Source organism: Galleria mellonella, unplaced genomic scaffold (assembly GCF_026898425.1).
Source record: "Galleria mellonella isolate WM207_F2 unplaced genomic scaffold, CSIRO_AGI_GalMel_v1 utg300, whole genome shotgun sequence".
NCBI lineage: Eukaryota > Metazoa > Arthropoda > Insecta > Lepidoptera > Pyralidae > Galleria > Galleria mellonella.
In genome coordinates, this window is record NW_026442068.1 from 2258722 (window position 1) to 2281054 (window position 22333).

The following is a 22333-nucleotide window of genomic DNA, read 5'->3' on the forward strand; positions in this document are numbered from 1 at the left end:
CTGGTTTATTGAAAAAAGAACAAATCTCTCCACCCGTCTTAATATAAACTATTAAACTACCCTCCAGTTATAAGATATGTGATGACACATGAGATTGCATATGTGCGCCTTTTAGAGGATATAACGTCATAATTAATAGGAAAATTTCTTAACGATACCGTGTTGGATATTAAATGAAAGAGCATAGATAGCTTATTTCAAATACATACGTATAAGACATACATAGGTCATATATTGTTAGCTGTTGTTTGTAGCTTTTCTTGTATGAGTCTGAATATAATCTAAAATCAAGCCTTAGATGTGAGCTAAAACAAAATAAATTCATAAAGTAAAACCCGTCTATTGTATACGACCACAGCTATCTTCATATTCATTTATTAAATATATAAATCATGTGTAAGATGTTTATTTAATAAACAATAAATATTGAATAGTTTGTATATAACAACTACAGATAAGAATATTATATTGTTTCATACTTTTTAGGTCGTGGTTTTAGTTTTTAAACCTTATTTATACAATCAAAAATTCATGAATGAATTTATACTCTGGAAAGTTTTCGTTTATTTACGCTAATTCAAATTGAAAGTAATATTTAGTATTTCATTGTTATTTGCAGGCCGTAATCCTCTTTATAGAACAAGTTCTATTAAATTGAAGACTGAAATATAATTTGACAAAGTAACTTGTAACATTTATAATTTTCGACATAAAGCAAAAATTGTAATAGTTTACAAAGAGTTGGAAACGACCAGTATATTTTGAATAAATTGGGGACAATTAATTATTTATTGACTTGGAAATATCTAAGATAATGGCTAAAAGGAACTATTATCTTAGAAAAGTCTGAGTCAATAAATTGACCATTACAATTTTGGTCTGTCTATTCCACTGAAGATGCTTTTCTATGAATTTTGAAAGTTTTTATTATGCAATTTAGAATGGCAAACAAGCTGACAGCCTACCTGATGGAAAGTGGTAATCTTCGCCTATAAACATGAGCATACCATGGACAAACAGAGTATACTGTTTCGCTTATGATACCCCTATGCATTGCTATTTCTGAGGAACCAGTTGTTATTCCTCTGTACCCTGTAAGTTCACTGGCATATCCCACCCTTCAAATCGAAACACAGCCATGCAAACACGACTGATTTACGGTAGAAATACGAATGTGACAGAGGTGCACAGGCAAACGACTTTTGTATAAAGTCTCCTTTTGGTAAAATAAAGTTTGCTGGAAGATATTTTTGTGTTAAGCAAGTCCTTGTACGAGTACATCACTTCTCTGTTAATATTCGTATTTTATTTCTTATATTTTTTTCTATGTGCAATAAAAGATAGAAAGAAAAAAAATATTATTGTAATTTATTTATTATTGGAGCATACTGTGTGGACAAATGATGATACGTTTCCGAAATAATAGAGGTACTTCCAAGTAAGGATGTTTCCGGAAGAGAATTCAGTGAAGGATGCCAACGTTTCGAATCTCAAAGGGTTGTTGTGAGAGCGCAATTTGTTACTACGCGTCGGAACACAAAGAGTGTCAGCGCCGGAGGCTCAATGTTTGATTTCACGGGAGACATAAAAAATCTACATCATTTCATCGGAATATTTTCATAGTACCTAAATGAAAAATATTTTTCTTGGCCAACCAATAGTACGATTTGTTATTATATTTTACCTACTGACGTGTGTTGTTGTTTATTTATCATTAACGCGGTATATCTACAGATATATCTGCAATAACATATGAAACTGCTGCCCAAAAGGCGGCACAATCTACAACATCAGCCATATTTTGAACGTTCATAGTATCTCCTTCACTATGATGAAACCAAAAGTACCGTTCATTTTTATTCAACAATGAAGCTCCAGGAATTCCTTTATTTACAAATAAAGTAATGTCTGATCCTGGACCACCACTATTTGTCATTTCGTCTATGGGAGAAAAAAGTTTTAAAACTTCTCCAACTATACAACGAGCTATTTTAGAACCAGCTACATCCAAACCTCTAGGGCTGAATGTTCCTTCATCAGATTCCATTATAAAATTTATATTCGAGAGTTCGTGTATATGTTTATTTAAGTACGCTGCCGCGCCAATTAGACCAGGCTCTTCGGAGGTCCATAATATTGCCCGGATAGTTCGTCTGGGTTTTAATTGCAAAAGGTTTAATATAACTGGAGTAAACCAGCTAATTATCATACCTCCGCCATCGTCCATTGCACCTTGACCGACATCCCAGCTGTCAATATGACCAGACACTATTACTAGCTTTTCAGGTTGTTCTTTACCTTTTAAATCTACTATTGTATTTCTAGATTTTTTTTGATCGTAGGTACTAAACATTTTTATATTTATTATAATTTTCTCTCCGTCATCTTGTAATCGGCGTAGTAAATCTGCATCTTCCAAAGTAATTGCTGCTGTTGGAATCTTAGTTACATTTGCTTCGTAAAATTGAGCTCCTGTATGGGGCGAATAAATAGAAAAAGGGGTAATGCTTCTTATTAGTGAAGCTACAGCACCCTTTTTGGAGGCTTTTGATGCACCCTGTGATCTATATATTACAGTATCTCCATAAGTGACATAATGAGCGTCGAAAAGCACAATTTTCCCTTTTATATACTTATCATCAGTATTTTCTAGTTCTTTAAAACTACTTATCACTATTATTTCAGCTGTGATTCCATCAGGAGGTGTGCTAACACTGGTGCCTAAACCAATTACAGCGATATTCTTTTGTCGAGGGCTTAACATGACCACAGATTCGAGACCACGTACCCAGTGTGGTACCTGAAATTCATAATAAAATAATTAAATTATTTTGTTAGTATAATTTTTATTTAGGATACATATTGTTTGATTTCCTGAAAAGTTGCAAAAATTACATCAAAATTAGTTAAGTATTAATCTTTGAGCAATTTCACTACAGCCACAGTTATGTATGTATCAAATCATCATTATCATCATCTCGGTCATTATATGTCCACTACTGAACATAGGTCTTCCTCACAGACTGCCGAATAGAACGGTCCTGAGCCACTTGCATTATTTATTGAATATATAATATATTGAATATAATATTGATATATGGATACATTTATTATGGTGTATGAGAGTGAAATGTCAGATATAATATCTTGAGCTGCTAAATGATCATACAATGACAATACAGCTATAGTTGTGACTCGTATTGTATACCATTTGTATGAAGAACAAAAAAAAAAAAAAAAAAATATATATATATATATATATATATATATATATATAGAGAGAGAGAGAGAGAGAGAGAGAGAGAGTGAGAGAGAGTGGTTTGGCAAAGTAAGATTTTTGCATGCTAATAAGATACATTCATTATCGGAAAGATGTAAAGATGACTAAGTAAATACAATGCTATACCAAGCCATTTGATCAGCGTGATAACAGTAGTGAAAATATCCTTTCTTAATCTAAATAGAAAAGCAAATGAAGAGGACGACCGAAGAAAAGGTGGACAGATTCTGTGAGAGACGATATGCATAAAAGGGCAGTGGATTTGTGGAAGAAGAAGCTATAGTGCATCCACCTCAAATAAACGCGAAAAGGCAAGGCAATGATGATAATGGGGATAGAAATAATGATTTCTCTCAACGTGTTCAGCTGTGGATCTTTAGTGGTTAATTGTATAGTCGTTTGTTTTACTAGTCTTCTTATCCTTCAATGTTGTTCTTTAATCTACGTTTGAAGAAACAATGCACACATTACTGCGTAATTGGATATATGTATAAATATGGATTATTGTATTATATATTTTGTTACCTCTACTTCTTCTGTTGTCACGTCATTTAAACCATTTTCTATGGTAAGATTTATCATATGGTCAATAGATTTTTCCAATGTTATAGAACCGGATGGTCGTGCCCCAAAAGTGTCAATGAAGTCAGAATACCTGAAAAAGTTTAGATAATATTTAATTACGATCAGCAACATTCTTAATAATTAAGAATGTTAAATTTAAAAATTTAATAATTTATTAAATATTTTTTGTTTCCTGAGAATATGATGTGATTTTCAAATATTGTGAATATTATATATGCACTAGCTTTTATTCGTAAATTTGTTCGGGTAATCGGTTAACTGGAACAAAAAGTAGTCTATATCGTTTTTTATCTCATATAGTACATGTATACCAAATTTTACGAATAAATGAAATTAAAATTAATACATGCAATTCTTACTGATATTATAAATGTGAAGTGGTATTGTTTGTTTATGTTTGTTGTATAGCGCCTTAATGGCATAATTAGTCACTATGAAATTCAGTGTACACGAACTACATGGGATGGAGAAGGATATGGCTACTTTTAAGCCCGCTCAGTAAACATATTCCAGTCACGCGGACGCAGTCGTAGGTAAAAGCTAGTATTTTTATATATTAATTACAATTTGTGTAGAAAGTTCACTGATTATTGATTTGAAATTAAAACCACTGAAAGGGATTAATCAATAAAGGAATATTTTAGTTTGAACGTTATAATCGGAAACTAATAATTACCGCTTGTAAGTTGTAATATAAATTAAAATTATCAGAGAGAGACTTTTTAGAAAAGTCGATTGCTTAGGTACCTCTGTCCCATTCGTGTTTCTACCGTGAAGCAGTTGTGTTTGCATAGATGTGTTTTGGTTTGAAGGGTGGGATATGGCGTGAATTTACAGGGTACAGAGGAATAACATCTGAGTCCTCAGGAATGGCAACGCATGGGGGGTATCATGGGCGAAACAATCTACTCTGTTATGTCCATGAGCAGTACTCATGTTTATAGGCGACGGTTACCACTTTCCATCAGGTGGGCCGTCAGCTTGTTTGCCATCTTAAGTTGTATAAAAAAAATATATACATATATATTAAGAAAGAAAGTAAGAAATATTTTTATTCAAGTAAAGCTAGATTTAAGCATTTTTGTATAGTTATTTTTTTTTCATTACCGTCCATTTGCAATATATTTTCTAAGCTGTTGTTTCTCTCCAAAAGTTTAATTATATAAATAAGGAATTTGTGTGAATACAAGCTACTAAACAGTATCAGATGATAAAATTTAAAATATATAGTATATAATTAAAACAAAAAAAAAATAATTGCAGTGACCAGAGCAGACTAGTCCCTACAGTTAGCATACGTTCATGAGTATGATGGGTGAACCAGCCATCATTAAGCTCAATCATATTTTAGGGAATTCAATAAACCGACCCACCACGCCACCACCTGTCTGAACATTTTAGTGACCACGTTCTAACCTTACACTTACAAGGCTCTCAACCACGTCATAGCCAAATTAAAATAAATACGTCTGGCACCATCAGTGTAAAATGTAATAGATTAAATTTTAATGCATGTGCGACTATCGATACATTTTTAATCTGTGGCAAGTGGTTAGTGAGTGTGGTGTGGTTAGTGAAAAAGTTTCTAAAACTAATTAGATACTTACAAAATTTTTACAGATGATTTTATTACAATTCTGATAGGGTGCTGCTGGTAAATGCTGTTAAAATTAGGCATTGTAGCGTAACAATTTAATGGGCTATTTACGAAGATCACCTTGTCGAATAGACTCAATGAAATGAATTTACTACAATTTACAGTACCGGGGCGCCGTTGTAATTGTCGAACGAAAAAGAGTGTATTTTTTCTAAGAAAGATCACAAAGTCAGAGTATTTAGGTATTGTATACAGAAAGACGACGTTGGAATGAAACGAGCAAAGAGAAAAACCTACATTTTTTTTTTTTTTTTTTTTTTTACAACACAGGGGGCAAACGAGCATGCGGCTCACCTGATGGTAAGTGACTACCGCCGCCCATGATCACCCACAACACCAGCGGCATTGCAGGTGTGCTGCCGGCCTTTTAAAAAGGAATATACTCTTTTCTTGAAGGTTATGTTGTCGTATCGGTTCGGAAATACTGCTGCTGGAAGTTGATTCCAAAGAATGGTTGTGCGTGGAAGAAAGTGCCTTGAAAAACGCACGGTGGAAGACCGCCACTCGTCCAGATGATTGGGATGAAACTTTAGTTTGTGGCGGGTTGTACGGTGGTGAAAATCAGCAGCAGGTATCAATCCGAACAATTCCTCAGAACACTCCCCATGATAAATTCGGTAGAAGATGCACAGAGACGCAACATCTCTGCGCAGTTTCAATGGGTCAAGTCGGACAGTAAGGCGTTGACTATCGATAATTCGAGCCGCCCGACTTTGAATGCGGTCTAACGGAAGGAGTTGGTACTGTGGCGCTCCTGCCCACAGGTGAGAACAGTATTCCATATGCGGCCTGACTTGGGCTTTATATAATTTCAGGCGGTGTTCTGGCATGAAATATCGTCTCACCCTATTGAGCACTCCTAACTTTTTGGAAGCTATCTTAGCCTTCTCCTCCAGATGACCGCAAAACTGGACGTCGCAAGATATATCAACGCCCAGAATTCCTAGACTTGACTTTTTATCAAGGGAAGTGCCCTGAAAGTGAGGAGATACGACAAACGGCGTCTTTTTTGCGGTAAACGCGCAGACTTGTGTCTTTTTGGGGTTAAATTGGACAAAATTTTGTTCACCCCAGATCGAAACTTGATGGAGTGAAGTTTCGATTTCAGACACAAGTCTATTCCGGCACTCATCGGTATGTGCCCGCGAGATCTTTGCATGACCGGTATATAATGTATCTCCTGTACTGTCGTCCGCATAGCAATGAATATTACTTATCTGTAACATATCATTGATATGCAGAAGAAACAGAGTCGGAGATAGTACACAGCCTTGCGGGACACCAGCATTCAAAGGTTTTAAATCAGAGCATGCACCGTCGACTACGACCTTAATGCTACGTTCCTTGAGAAAACTGGCGACCCAAATGCACAGTCTCGCAGGCAACCCAAATGAAGGTAGCTTTGAAAGCAGCGCTCTATGCCACACCCGATCAAAGGCCTTCGCAATATCCAGACTAACTGCTAAGGCCTCTCCCTTACTCTCGATTGCCACTGCCCATCGGTGTGTTAAGTAAGCTAAAAGATCACCGGCCGAACGTCCTTGTCGAAAGCCATACTGGCGATCACAGATCAGCCGGTGCTCTTCTAGGTACCGGAGCAGTTGACGGTTAATGATGGATTCCATAACCTTCGAGAATAAGGAAGTGATAGCTATGGGCCTATAGTTAGCTGGATCTGAGCGATCTCCCTTTTTAGGGATCGGATGCACCAGAGCAGTCTTCCAAAACTTTGGGACTATGCCCGATGAGTAGCTAAGCCGAAAAAGACGCGTAAGAACCGGAGCCAACTCTGGTGCACACGTCCTAAGCACAATTGGAGGAATACCATCAGGCCCACTCGACTTATGGATTTCGAGAGAGAAAAGTGCTCTACGCACTGAGCTATGCGTGAATTTAATGTCAGGCATAGAGCTCCTACAACACGTGATGGTCGGTGGTGGTTTCTCCCCGTCATCCAATGTCGAGTTTGACGCAAAGATGGATCCAAGAAGATCGGCCTTTTCTTTAGCGTTCTGGGCCAACGAGTCATCCTCCCTGCGCAAAGGTGGAAAAGATGACTTACAGAAATTCCCTTGTGCAGCTTTGGCAAGAGACCAGAAAGCTCGAGTCCCAGAGGGCAAACTAGCCAGTCTCTTGCCAATTCTACTAATATGCTCTGACTTCGCTGTGGCTATAACTCTTTTGAAAGACCTAGAGGCAGAGTTATACTTCTTTTTAAGAGCACTGGTGTTAGGATCTCGCGACGCCACACCTTTAGCCCAGGTTAGGAAGCACTCCTGTTTCAGACGAGATGCTGTTCTACAGGAGGCTCCATACCAGGGCTGGGATTTCCCGCCGACGGGCACCACAGAGTTAGGAATAAATAATTCCATTCCCTGAAGCACCACATCAGCAATGGAATCGGCAATGGCGTCGGGATCATCCAGTGTGAAGCAAATCTGCCTCCATGGGTAAGATGCGAAAAAAATCCGCATCTCATCCCAATCTGCCGACCTGTAGTGCCAAATGCGACGTCTACCCGTAGAACGAGGTGGAGTCGGACTCGTAAGAGGCACTTCGCTCCGCACCAAACAGTGATCCGACGATCCAAGCGGGGCTTCGACGGAGATCACATAGTTGTCTGGGTGGGTGGTCAGCAGAAGGTCCAGCAGTGAAGGTGAATGGTCCAACACATCAGGGATTCGCGTAGGCGAGGAAACAAGCTGTGTCAGACCATAAGCCAAAGCAAAGTCATGAACAGATCTTCCCGCATAGTCGGTTGTACGCGAACCAAGCCATTCGGCATGGTGGGCATTAAAGTCGCCAACAATCACGACTTCAGCGGAAGGAATCTGCTCAAGCAGGGAATCTGTAGCCATTTGGACGTGCTCAATTAGTTGGTCGGTTTCAGTGTTACCGCTGTGGGACCTGTATAGGCACGCATAGATGCGGGGATGGTCATTGCAATCTACGCGCAGCCATAGAATGGACAGGTCCGTACCTTCAAGAGTTCCAAGGCGTCGACAGCAGATATCCTCTCTGACATACGCACATACACCGGCACGCGAAACAAAACAATGTTCAAGCTTATACCCCGGGTAGGTCAGGTATGATGTTTCGTTAGGAGGGGATATCTGTGTCTCCGTGAGGAAGAGCAATGCCGGCCGCGCCGTTTCTAGGTGGTGGTGGACAGCGTTCAGGTTTGAATGAATTCCCCTAATATTACAGAGGCTCACATTGAGCAAAGGGGATACCGCAGAAGTCTTGCTCTGTTTGCCCTTGGTCCCATAGAGCGGAATTTTGCCCCCCCCAGAATACGCAGGGCAGCCCGAGCGTGGTTGCTCGAGGGAGGATTCTCCAGCAACATGGCTGCTGGTACCTCCCTGGGGTACGTTATTTTTTTTAAATTCCACTGCCATGGTATTGAAAGATGGGGGGACGGAGTTGGGGGAGGATTTTAGGATAAGGAAGGGGATGGGTATAGGATGGGCCTCCGGACTCCCTCACTCACCATACGGAATGTGGTCGCACTAAAAGTGCGGCCACTTAGCGTCGGTATTCTGTGAGGGTGTGGTACTTCCCCGGTCGAGCCGGCCCATTCATGCTGCAATACCATATGGTATTACAGCGTGGCTCTACCACCTATAAAAATTGGGTTCTATTTTTTAATCACTATTAACTAACTTCTAAGAGCGGGGGGAGGGGGCATAAATTGTTAGTAATGTGGCCTACCAGTCCCATTGCCTTAACAGGTCGACCTCCACGTGGTCCCTAATGGAAACCCTCGTGCTGAATTCCAGGCATCAGGATGGGCTAACTGACCTACCTTTTCATTCTCACCTATTATCCCTCAACGGTGCTCCGGTGTTACCATTGAATAAAATATATCATGCACTAATTAAAAATAAACCTCTAAGACTGTTTATACAATAAATATTACAATAATTAATAATATAATAATTTTTCTACCAAGCGATTGTGTTAAGTGGTGTATAAACCATGAGATGTATCATAGATATACTTAACGACTTGTACACAAATATTGTAGTTGTAATCATTAAAATTATCGGGCCGTGTGATCTTGTCATAGAATGGGCTACATCTTCCTTTTCCATGAGTGTCCTAAGAGGTGACTAAGGGAACATAATAGTCAAGGGATGGACAGCAGCGTCTTTCTTAAAAAAATATAAAAGCCGAACTGTGATTGCGAACCCGTCTGCCAAATTTGGCGACTAATGACAAAACTCCTCAATAGGGAGAGGCCTATGTTAGCAGTAGACAGTTATTAGATAATATGAGAATGATATTGCATATTGCATACATACTTTCAACTTTTTTAAAAATAAAGAGGTTCTCAATTCGGTTGAATTTTTTGTTTGTTACCTTATAAGTCCGTCAGTTATGAACCGATTCGGAAAATTAATATTTTATGTGAAACGATACACTTACGAATTGGTTCCATAGAAATTTTATCAAAATCGGTTTAGTAATTATTAAAAAACAATAACTTGTTTGTCCACAATAGAAGTAGATTTTTTTTGTGAAATAAGATCATAAATTATTTTTTGCTAAGAAGCAAGTTTTTGCTCCTTAAAGAAAAACAGGAGCTTTAATGGTTACAAACATAAAATGTTATCAGTAACGGAATAAATCCTATCGGTTAAGAATCTTTCTCTTTTGAAAGTTACTTTAAAATTACTAGGCGTAGGTACTTGTGATTTCTTCCAGAATTTGACTCTTTTGGCACTTATTATTAGCTATACCAATTTTTTAGTAGTTCTTTATCATATATAATGCGTATATGTTAGTTTTCGTGATTGGTTAAGTCATTAAAACGCTAAAAGATAACAAACAATTTCTCTTACACATTTACAATATAAGTGAGGATTAACAGAAGCAAAGTCGCGAGATACAGTTGGTATGAGAGGAAGGAAATGTTAGTAATGCGGACTATCAGTCTTAATGTTAGCACTATGCTCACCATGTGGTCCTCCCTGGAAGCCATACATATATTCATCACGATGGGCTAATTGATCTGCCTATATATTCTCACCTGTCATCCCTCACTGGTGCCCCGCCAGCGTGTACCGTTAGCGCAAACAGGCTTAATATTCCAATACTATCCATTAAAAAAAAATACAGCTGGTATACATTTGAAAAATGTAAATAAATATAACTTACTGTTTGTACATAGTGCGACCATATCCATTCGAGATTATTTCATCCATAATCGTTCTCGTCACATTCTTGTATGATGCTATTTCTTTAATTAGTTCAGGTTTCAAGTTACACTCGATATCGTCATATCGATTCACAACATACGTAGCGTTTGTTGATATCAAACTGTAAACTGTTATTACAAATAAGAATAATGACAAATACATCATTTTGTGTCAACACAACTTAACGACCAGTGCTGTACTGAATAGTATAGTTGACGTTATCATTTGTGGGTTAATATAGGTCTGTTGATAATGTAATAGAAATGTAATTCAAAAACTAGGGTTAAAGGTTGCATTCTACACTAAAAATGAAGATAACGAGGTTTTTAGGAGGGCAGATTCGCCCAGTTGGAATTTTCATATACCTACATTTAACAATGGTTATTGTTGGAGATTCGTATAAAGATTCTTAAATGATACATACAATTTATGGTTCTGTACTAATATTATAAATATGAAAATGAGTTTAATTGTTTGTTATTCTTGACTTTTAATGACAATTGTCATGTAATTAATTATTTATTTATTTATTACATCCACTGGGTGAGCCTTATAGTCTTCCAATACGCTCACCCAAGAAAGCATGAGTACAATAACATATAAAAATTACACAAAAATATTAAACGAAAAATAATATAAAAAGATTTAACTCAAACAAAAAACGTCTGAACACAAATACTCTGTGGTCACTCGACGAAACTCCAGCAAGTTGGAGGCAAAGACATCCAATTGCGGATACTGGCTCAAAATATCATTGAGTAGTTTCAATGCAAGAGATAGGGGAGCCTGCTTAGCTAACTCTGTTCTTCGTAATGAAACATCGAATAAGTGCCGTCGAGGTGCTCGCACGTAGTTACTGGGCGCTTCTATTGATATATTGATTATATGTACATGTACTTATTATTTGGGATGGAGAATGACAAAACTACTGACTATGTACATATATCGGTAAATACTCGTATTCTAGTCATGTAATCGCAGTCGCGGGTAAAATTAGTAACAGGTATTATATATCTACAAATTATCTTAAAGTGACCCCTAAAAGCAAAAAATAAAAATAAGAAAAATGTTCGACATTCCAAGAAATTACATATGTCTTGTGTTAATATAATCTTTCATATCAGCTTGTGAATAGGTAACTATTTAGTTGCTAATTATAGAGATAACTCTTTCCATTAAAATGTTATTTTTTTTTATAATAAAATGATGAAATTTTTATCGTAAAATAATCATCACTGTTTTTCGTAAAAAAATTTAAAAGTAGACAACGTGATAAAATGTTAAAATATCCTGTAATACATCATCAGACGAGACTTTTACGGATTGATTAACTAAGAGACCTGGCTTTTTGGAACATCAAAAGCTTAAGCTAAATATAGACAAAGCTTTATGAATTTTTTATCACATCCTTCGCGAGGATCGTGTGATATATTAGGTACTATTATAATGTCATGCCGCAATATCAATGAAATTTATAACTCGGTGATTTCAAGATTCTAAATCCATAGTATTTGCTGAGCTTTACAAGGTAAGTCGCGACATTTGTTTTTATATTAAAATAAGATTGCAAATACCTTATCAAGCAATAGAACTTTAAAATTTCCATTTACAAAATTTAAAGTTCTGTGTAGTTTTCTCAAACCAACCAAATGGATTAAAATTTAAACTTACCAATTAACAATTTGTTTGCAATGGCACGAGCTAGGATACCTTTTATCATTGTGCATACCGAGAACTAAAATTTCGCAGGCAATTATCCCACAAATTGGACTGTGGAGAAAATTATTGCTGTTCATTATAATTAACCTCTAACTAATGACGGTAATAACAAACACCTTTCCTCCATAAATGGGTGAAGTTGTGTAATTAGCATGAAATTCGTCTGAGCAGATTTTATGTGACCATTTAAATAGATCGCTCAATGTTAATGTTCCTACGATCTCCTTAATTTTCCGGAGATAAGTGCATACTTAAAATAAACTACGCTACATTTCACACGATGAGCATTTGACTAAATCAGGGTAGTTATTCAAATACGAATGTTTGTTTAGAATTTGGTTTTTTTTAGGTTGTAAATGGTAGAAAATGAAAAATTTTGTACTTCGTTATTAACGCTTGTGCAATATTGGGAATTGTTGTTTAATTAGTTATCATTTTACTTAATTCCGCGTATTTTAACTTTTGATGCGGAGGACTGGCATACTTAGATATACTCTATGACCTCCCTTATGAAGTTTAGTATTATGAAATGTTCACAGTTGCTGATGACAGTTCACCACAAAATTGATAGAACAAAATGTGTTGCACCAATATTAGACAGGATCGAACAACGATAATGTTGAATTATCGACAGTGTATGAACAGGCCTTTAGGTACGTGGAAAATGAATCCATTTCTAAATAACGAAAGAGTTAATTACTGAAGTTGCTTTGTCGTTGTCTCTTATACGGGGTGTCGCGTGAGTAAATAAATAGGAATAGATTCATTTGATACAACGTCTATAGAGCGAAGCCTACTTCCTTTGATGAAATCGGTTAAAATCGCTTAAAAAGAGAAATAACGAGAATTAGTTTTAGTCTAAATATGTATAAATGCATATACGAGTATTGCTCATGTTGCACGATAGAAATATTTAAGATATTTAAGAAAAACAAGATTTTTTTTGAAATTTTGTCTGTCTGTCTTTATGTTTGTTCCAACACACGGTTTTCACAGTTGTGTTAAAGGTTTCTCTTAAAATCTGGTATATATTTCATCTTGATACGATATGTGGAAGTGATCTATTACATTGGTATGCCTACTTCTGAAGTCCACGCTTATAAAACTTGTAAAGTGGGCAAAAATCTTGTAATGAATATAAAAAAAATCAGTTCTCTTAGTCAGCGTTATATAGCGCAATAGTAGGCTAATATTTTCCACTTTTGGGAAAAGAACCGTTTCAAAGTGTGAGATGTAAATGGGTTATTAATATTTTAACCCTTAGTTTAGGCGTAAGTTTCATGCTAGATTAAATACCATGGTTAGCGTACTATTAAAGTATTCGGTATATACGGTATTCTAGGTACCTGTATTTGTATAGGTAAGCAAAATAATATTACATTTTAGTTCATTAACTTGCTTGCCACTAAAAATTTAAATGCAAAATAAATTTAAATATAAAAAAATTACAAATTAATTAAGTTATTTTAAAAATTTTAGTAATAAAGAAAGAAGCAATTTAAGCTGTAGTTTATTTAATTTTTTATATTAAGGTACAATCATTAGATTTTCAAGTAGTGATTAGATTAGCTTGCTAGTAAATTTTGTAAAAGAATATTATAGAATATTTTTATTTTGCTAAAATGAAGTTCGGAGGTCGTGAAAGAAAGTACTTTACACGTATCTACTCGAAGTTGTTAAGTAAATTCTAGGACTCGGTCACGTAGAAATAGGGAAAAGGTTCGGGAGATAGTGGCTATAGATGGTACTTGATTATGTGATCAAATGTTTAATGCAATAAAATTTTATATTTTTATTTATGTATTAAGGAATATTTATGTACATTAATCTATATTAGAAAATAAATTGTAAATGCAAATAAAGGAAAATATTTTGTATATCTTATCTATACTAATATCATAAAGAGAAAAGATTTGATTTTTTTTATTAATAATATTTTTGAGAATTCGTATTTTGAAATTCCTTTCGAAGCCGGGCTGGACCGCTGATGTTAAATATAATATATGTACTAGTGTGAAGAAAAATATTATTATTCACTATTTTAATATTATTTTAATACATATAATAATTAAAAATATATGTACGTAATGTTTATAACTAATTATAAGAATTTTGTGTATTTTTTATGGGTGAAAATGTAATGGTAACCCTGCCTGCGCTAACGGGATACGCTGGCGGAGCACCAGTGAAGGGTGATAGATGAGAATGAAAACAGGCCAGTTAGCCCATCATGAAGAATTCATCAGGAATTTACTATGATAGTCTCCAGGGGGAACTGCGAGGAGGTCGACCTGGTTGGGTATATTGCTAGCAATGGGGTTCTTAGTCTCCACTAACAATCCCTTTCCCCTCAATTTTGCGTATTGTCTATGACTACTTTTATAATTTTTTTTTGTGTACATAATATCAATTTATTTCTTATGCTGCAGATATTTAGCGCAGATATTTGTAGTGCGCTAAATATCTGGAAAATAATGGATCATAAAAAGTTATGTATTTTAAATATATGTACATTTAAAATACACGACTTTTCTTCGGTTTCAGGTAAAATAAATAAGATCCTCATAACGCTCTTGTTGAATCTGCATATGCTATTATATTTTAAAGCAATAAAGCAAAATGCAATGCGAACGTAAATTGTACGAATGTTCGCCATCGCCGGATGTGCACTATTCAAATAAGTACTTGTCATTCAATACGACAGCAGAGAGCATTGTGTGGTCACTGTAGGTATTAATATTATGTAATTTAAAACCGTTTTATGTTTTATTGAAATTTAAATTTTGTGGTAACATTTATTTTTAGGTGGATTTTATGTTGGATTCAGTATATTGGAAAAATGTGGTCGTATAAGAGATTATAGTATTATCTCTCTTTATATCTTGCATAAAGAATATAATTTATTTGATTTATAGATGTATATTTATAATTTATGTACTGTAATGTCAAGAACATAAGCATGAAATTTAAAAAATTTAAATGCATGTATTGATTTTGTTTTTTTTTTTTGTTTTGTTTTCAGAACACTCTATCAAGGAAAGCATTTTTTAAGATGTTGAAATTTTAATAATAATATTGAAGTAATACAAATTTTTTATTTCATTGACATTTTTATCAATGTTTAAGGAAGAAGAATAAGATTTTTTTGTGTGTGTTTGTTTATTAAAATATTGCACGGCATTCCGTTAGGGCTGTTTATTGTGACTTAGTATATTAATTAAGCGTTTGGTCTTGATTACGTTTGAGTAATGAAGGCAACATGATTGTGTAAAACGAGAAAGTAATTGTTTAATGTAGTGGTACTATTTATATAAAGTTATATTGTGCGTTTGAAGAAAAGGCGTCTAAAATGTTTCTAGTGCTATTTTGTAGGAATGGCGATCTAATATTGATTAATCGAAGAATTGATTTCTTTGATAAAAAAATGGATTTTTAATTCGATATATTATACCACGGAAGTGACAAATAAGTATACAGATACGGATATTACCTTTGAAAATCTAGATTCGATTTTTTGTGTATTGGTAGGGGCTATAAAATTATTTACAATTACTTGAATATACCTAAATACATGTAAATTTATTATTACCAATTTTGTGGTATTAATGTCTTTTTTATATCAGATATTTGAATATATAGGTATAAAAAACATTATTAAAAATGATTTTGATTCGACAATTGGATTAAAAGAAGAAAGATTTATATTAAAGACACTAATTCGGAAAATCGATTATCAAAAATCAATTATCAGATTTAATTTGAATCGATTTAAAAATCGATCTTTTTTCTTTTGAAAAGGATCATCATCCTATTACATTGTATCGTAGTTTTGTCTTGATTAATAAACGAATAGTCTATTAGTGTTCAGAAATAGATGTATGTAAGCACTCATACATGTGCATAATATCTAACCAAAACTATAATATAATTGAACTTCTTGACCTTTACTTATTGTTAATTACACAAATCATTTTAGGTACTCGACGTGGGGATGTGTTCACAACGAATTACATTACGTTAATACTTTTAAAATGTATATAAATTACTCGTAATTGAATCAACTATACAATCATATATGACATTCTAATTTTGTTTTAATTAATATACCCACTCATATTAATTATCATATCCAATTTATTATAGATATATCTTGAAGTAAGTCACGAGTAATCATTTAATTTAATTTATCCAGACGAGAGGCGGCCGGCATGGTGGATGGGTCGTTGAGCTCACTTGAATATTCTTGAACACAACTATAGCAGGCTTATTCGTTATAATCGAGAACAGGAGTTTTTTTTGTAAAGAGTGGTCTGTTGAAGAATACTACGATAGTTTTTATTACTATAAAGTTTGTGACAGTAATTGTATTCATTTATATTTTTATTGCAAACTCAATTTTTGTTTGAATATAGCAACAATTGAGTTTCATGCTTGTTTTTCTTAGTTGGAACTGTATTACGAACTGAAATGACTTAAAAAAATGAATATTGAAAATGCTTATAATGAAGTTTACCTAAATAAAAAAATATTTTTATTTATTTATTTATTTTATTTATTTATTCATTAGTACAAATATGTGTAGCTTGAGATAAGTAAATGATATAATTTAGGACAATCGAATAATATTATACGTAACAGTATGAGATGTATTAGGACGAATATAGAACCAGTGTGATAGCTCTATTACATTGATCTACGTACCTTACAATGTACGTACGTTTACATGTTCAATGGCCAGTCAGTCGACCATAGATGTTCATTATGTAGTCCCTTATCGCTGTCTAGTGAGAGTAGTCGTATTTAGGTATATTTAGACAACAATTTATAAATAGAAATGATTCAGATGATATTACTATCAGTCACTTGTTTACTAATACTCAGTGGTGAAGTTTATGGTGCTCCAAAGAAGAGGAAAACTTATTCGGAATTAAAGTCTTGTGATCTCGGTAACTTGGCAGAGGAGATTGCTTCATACGATACCGTTGTGAAGGACATAATAGATTACGCCGTGACCGGACCATTCAAAGGGAAGACCTACAATGAGTAAGTACTGTATGAAATTAATCAAAATGATATAATACATTTCTGTAGTATGGTTTCAGCTAATATAAAGCAAAATTTCGCAACTAATTTATCAACGCACAGGACTATTGGGTTTAGATATTTGTAGTTTTGTACGCAGATTGTATTATCTAGTATCGGTAGATATATACCTACTATTATTTAAATTACTACTATTAGAATATTGTATACTAATACATAATTAAGTTTATGAAAAATGGTTTTTTTATTGGATAATAATAGAATGGTAGCCCCGCTTGCATTAGTGGCAAACGGTGGCAGGGCACCAGTGATGATAGGTGAGAATGGAAAGGCAGGTCAGTTAGGCCATCGTAATGAATACTCCTGGAATTCAGTATGATGGTTTCTAGGGGACCACGTGGAGGTCGACCTGACAGCAATAGGACTGGTAGTCCGCGTTATTAACAATCCCTTCTCCTCTGGAAGACATAGGTTAACAAACCTATGTCTTTCAAAATGGGTATGGAGGCTTATATAGTTTATTTGAAATGTTTATAGTTACTCAATTCAAATGGCGTACTCGTGTAATTGAAAGTATACTATGTTTTAAATATTGCTATAATTTTTCTGCTAAGTACTCCGAAGAGATGTTTTCAGTTTTATGAACATTACTTAGTTCTATGATTGTTCTACTCTTTCTGTCATATCATGTATGGTGTATCTATTTACACGTATATTACAATATCTATCTGTAAACTAAGTTCCTTGTTATTTGTTATTATTAATAATATTAATTATAATAATAATAAATATATTATCGGGAAACTGTAGTAATCAAGTAGTCTGTTTATATAAACTTCATTTTTGTTTTTTTTTTTTTGCCTTTTTAATTTGCAAACTGACAGTCTATTGCACAAATTGGCGAAGTTTGCTTATGTAAAATGACCAAAGGCCTTCGATGAACATTCCTAACAATACAATTAAGTATTTTTTTTCGGATATGTAGTCATTTATGGTATATTTCGTAAAATATATACTTACTTTTTGTAGATTGGCTAAATTTGTGGACAAGTTTGGTCCACGCCCTTCAGGATCTCAGGTTCTTGAGGATTCCATCGATTACATGATCGAATTAACCCGCGAGGAAGATATAAAGGATATAATAACAGAAGAAGTCAAGGTAATTTAATAATTAGATTACCTATTTATATTAATTAGGGTTCCATAACAAAATAATAAAGTGAAAACTTTAGGGTGACTTTGTTAAACCGTTCTTCTGTCTGTCATAGTATATAAGTATGTAGTATATCTGTATCTGCTTTATTACCGCATCTACAAATGTTATCTATTTGAAGTTTATAAATATTGCAAAAGATTTTTTTTAAATTTTTTTTTTAGGATGTCCAAAATTTCAAATTGATCCCACTAGACCAAATAGGATTATATAAAAGGAATTGATTTGTACATTCTAAAACTTAATTTTAAATTATTTTCATGCTGTGTAGTTTTTGAGTTGTAATCGAAAACTTGACAATTACCATTCCCCCTATTTCTGAAATTTGGGAGGAAAAATTCAGAGAAAAACAGTTTATAAAGATATTACAGAAAAAATAAAATAATGTTTCCAACTAGCACAGTTTTAAGAAATTATCAAAATACTTTCAAAATATTTTTTTTTATACAACTTAGAATGGCAAACAAGCTGACGGCCCACCTGATGGAAAGTGGTAACCGTCGCCTATAGACATGAGCAGTACCGTGGACATAACAGACTGTACTGTTTCGCCCATGATACCCTCCATGCGTTGCCATTCCTGAGGACTCAGATGTTATTCCTCCGTACCCAGTAAATTTACGCCATATCTCTTTACCCTTCAAACCGAAACACAGCCATGCAAATACAACTGCTTCACGGTTGAAACACGAATGGGACAGAGGTACCCAAGCAATCGACGTTTGTACAAAGTCTCCCTCTGGTTACCAGATTTTTACAAAAAAAAAAATCTAAAATGCAGTATGAATAATGATGATTGTTAGGTGTCTATTTCAAGTAACAAACATAATACACATATTTCTATATGAGATAATTTTATCTCATATTTATACACGGAACTTTGCCGTAAAAGTTTACATCTGATCGGTTTTTTTTTATATCATGACAATATTAAATATAAGACAACTGCTAATGTTTTTTTTGTTTGTTGGTTTTTTTCGTTTTTCATTCTTTTATCTTTTTTACTGTGTATTATGTATATGTTTGTATTGTAATTTGCGTGCTGTAAGTAATGCAAATAAATTATCTATCTATCCATGTAATGAAATAATTGAATATCAATTATTTATATAAAGTCACTCTAAAGTATTATTTATATTTTTTACAAATAAATATACTATACTTAATTATAATTAATTGAATTTCCATAGTTTTGAATTTCTTAAAAATGTATAAATTAAACAATTTTTTTACATTAAAACAAATATATTATAACAAAAATATAAAACATTACAGGTTCCTCACTGGTCGAGAGGAGAGGAGAAACTAACAATGCTTGAACCAAGAGTAAAAGATATTGCTCTGCTAGGACTAGGAATGAGTGTATCCACTCCACCTGATGGAATTACAGCTGAAGTAATAGTTATAAGAAATTTCACTGAATTAGAAAATATTGGCGAAAATAATATCAAAGGAAAAATTGTTTTGTATGATCCTGTTTTCATTACGTATGGTAAAACTGTAGCATATAGATCTCAAGGAGCATCTAAAGCAGCAGCAAAAGGCGCTATTGCTTCTTTAGTTCGTTCTATTGCTCCATTTTCTATTAATTCACCACATACTGGAATGCAAACATATGAGAAAAACGTTACAAAAATTCCAACCGCTGCCATAACACTTGAAGACGCTGATTTAATTAGAAGAATTATTACACGAGGAGAAAAGGTTGTTTTAAAACTCGAAATGACATCGTCCTATGATGATAAAGTATCACGAAATACTATAATTGATTTAAAAGGTCGAGAAAGATCTGACAGTCTTGTAATAGTTTCAGGACATATTGATAGTTGGGATGTTGGTCAAGGCGCTATGGATGATGGAGGTGGTTTGTTTATAAGTTGGGCGGTCCCAGTAATTCTCCAACGTTTAAGTTTACGTCCAAAAAGAACTGTAAGAACAATATTTTGGACTGCAGAAGAAGTAGGATTAGTTGGTGCATATGCTTATGAAAAACAACATAGAAACGAAAGTAATAATATTAATTTTATAATGGAATCTGATGAAGGCACATTTGCCCCTCTCGGTTTGGCGGTAGGGGGTAATCAGGAAGCTCGGTGCATTATTGCCGAAATTCTAAAATTATTCCAATCTATCAATGCTTCCACTTTAATAGAAGAAGATAGCCCAGGTTCTGATATAACTGTTATAACAAGTAAAGGAGTTCCAGGAGCCAGTCTATATAATGATAATTCGGAATATTTTTGGTTTCATCATACTGAAGGAGACACTATGAATGTTGAAGATGAACAGGAGCTTGATCAAGGAACCGCTTTCTGGACTGCAGTTGCTTACATAATAGCAGATATTTCTGTCGATATACCTCGATGATTTTTGTACACCTATAAAATAATATTTATTAATCTATAGTTTTTAATCTTAGTAATATCCAATGTATAATTAGAATAATTTCATTAATTAAATTAAATGAAATACATATCACTAAATATGTATGTAACAAAGTATTACTTGTTTTATAGAGTAAAATAATTCGTGAAATGTAATATGATTGCATATAAGTACATAAATTTATAATTTATTTCATTATTTTATAAATCATAAAGGTTATTATTGAATAATGTAGCCAAATCAGTACACACCCGTACTGTGTTCCGAAGCGAGTCACGGCACTATTGATCCCCTTGTAACTTCATTATGGATAAAACAAGAAGTGAATTTTTAGTGATCAAGTGAACACATTATAACTGGTTACATTGCCAATATACCTAATTACATAATACCTAATTATTGCTAGTCAAAGTTCTTTTACTAGGTGTTTTTACTAGGAATTTTTTACATTTTATATTTTTCATGAGATAAATAACATCAATCACAATTACGCTATTGACGTTCCACATACTGGAAATGTTTGGATATTCGTTAGTCTGGTTTAAACAGCTGACGAGATTTGAATGAAAATTCTTGGTCACGTGATTGCGGTTAAAAATAGTGTAACATAAATAAATGTTCTAATTTTTCTTCGATTAAGACCAAGATGCAAATATATTGTGATTTCTAGTTTGGTTCACTAAACAGCTACAACAGGTATTATTAGAAAAATACTTGTAACATACTCTTTCACAAAAAAGGTGTTATAATAAATACTTAACCCGTTTCGCCGGTTAGTTTAGTTCTTTCCCGTACATTCAACTACAATAGCGTTACAAATTTAATTGTTTAAAGTCGGACAATGGAACAAATTAACTAGTTATGAAACTTTTTTGTTTTGTATTATAAAATACCGGACCAAGCGGCATATGAAACTGAATCTATACTACGTAGGTATGTAGTTATGTACTGTATGATATATCCATGTTATTAAAAAATATCATGACACTCAATATGCTTAAAAATAATGGTAACATTGATGGTGTAATTGCTTCCACAACTTTACTTTCAGATGGTCGCAGGTTTGGATCCCATACAGTTCAAAAATATATAACATGACTATCCATATTAATTTAATATATTTTAATTATGAAAAACATAAATATTTTTATCAGTTATCTAGTATTGATTGTACAAGCTTCACCTTGTTTAAAATCATATCATCAACATCATCATATCAGTTTTTAACTGTCCACTGCTGAACTTGGGAG

At 33.9% G+C, this 22333-nt stretch overlaps 2 protein-coding genes across 2 annotated transcripts; one reads left to right on the forward strand and one right to left on the reverse strand.

The window, feature by feature from the left end:
* Positions 1–1348: 1348 nt before the first annotated feature.
* On the reverse strand, positions 1349–10992 carry LOC113510259 (carboxypeptidase Q-like). Its single transcript, XM_026893710.3, has 3 exons — positions 10683–10992; positions 3806–3935; positions 1349–2800 (listed from the first exon to the last, which is right to left on the reverse strand). Exons 1-3 carry the CDS (start codon positions 10886–10888, stop codon positions 1715–1717), a joined length of 1422 nt encoding a protein of 473 aa, XP_026749511.2. The 5' UTR covers positions 10889–10992; the 3' UTR covers positions 1349–1714.
* A 6162-nt stretch (positions 10993–17154) lies between these two features.
* On the forward strand, positions 17155–22194 carry LOC113520153 (carboxypeptidase Q-like). Its single transcript, XM_026905414.3, has 3 exons — positions 17155–17485; positions 18515–18644; positions 19974–22194. Exons 1-3 carry the CDS (start codon positions 17277–17279, stop codon positions 21063–21065), a joined length of 1431 nt encoding a protein of 476 aa, XP_026761215.2. The 5' UTR covers positions 17155–17276; the 3' UTR covers positions 21066–22194.
* The last annotated feature ends 139 nt before the right edge of the window (positions 22195–22333 follow it).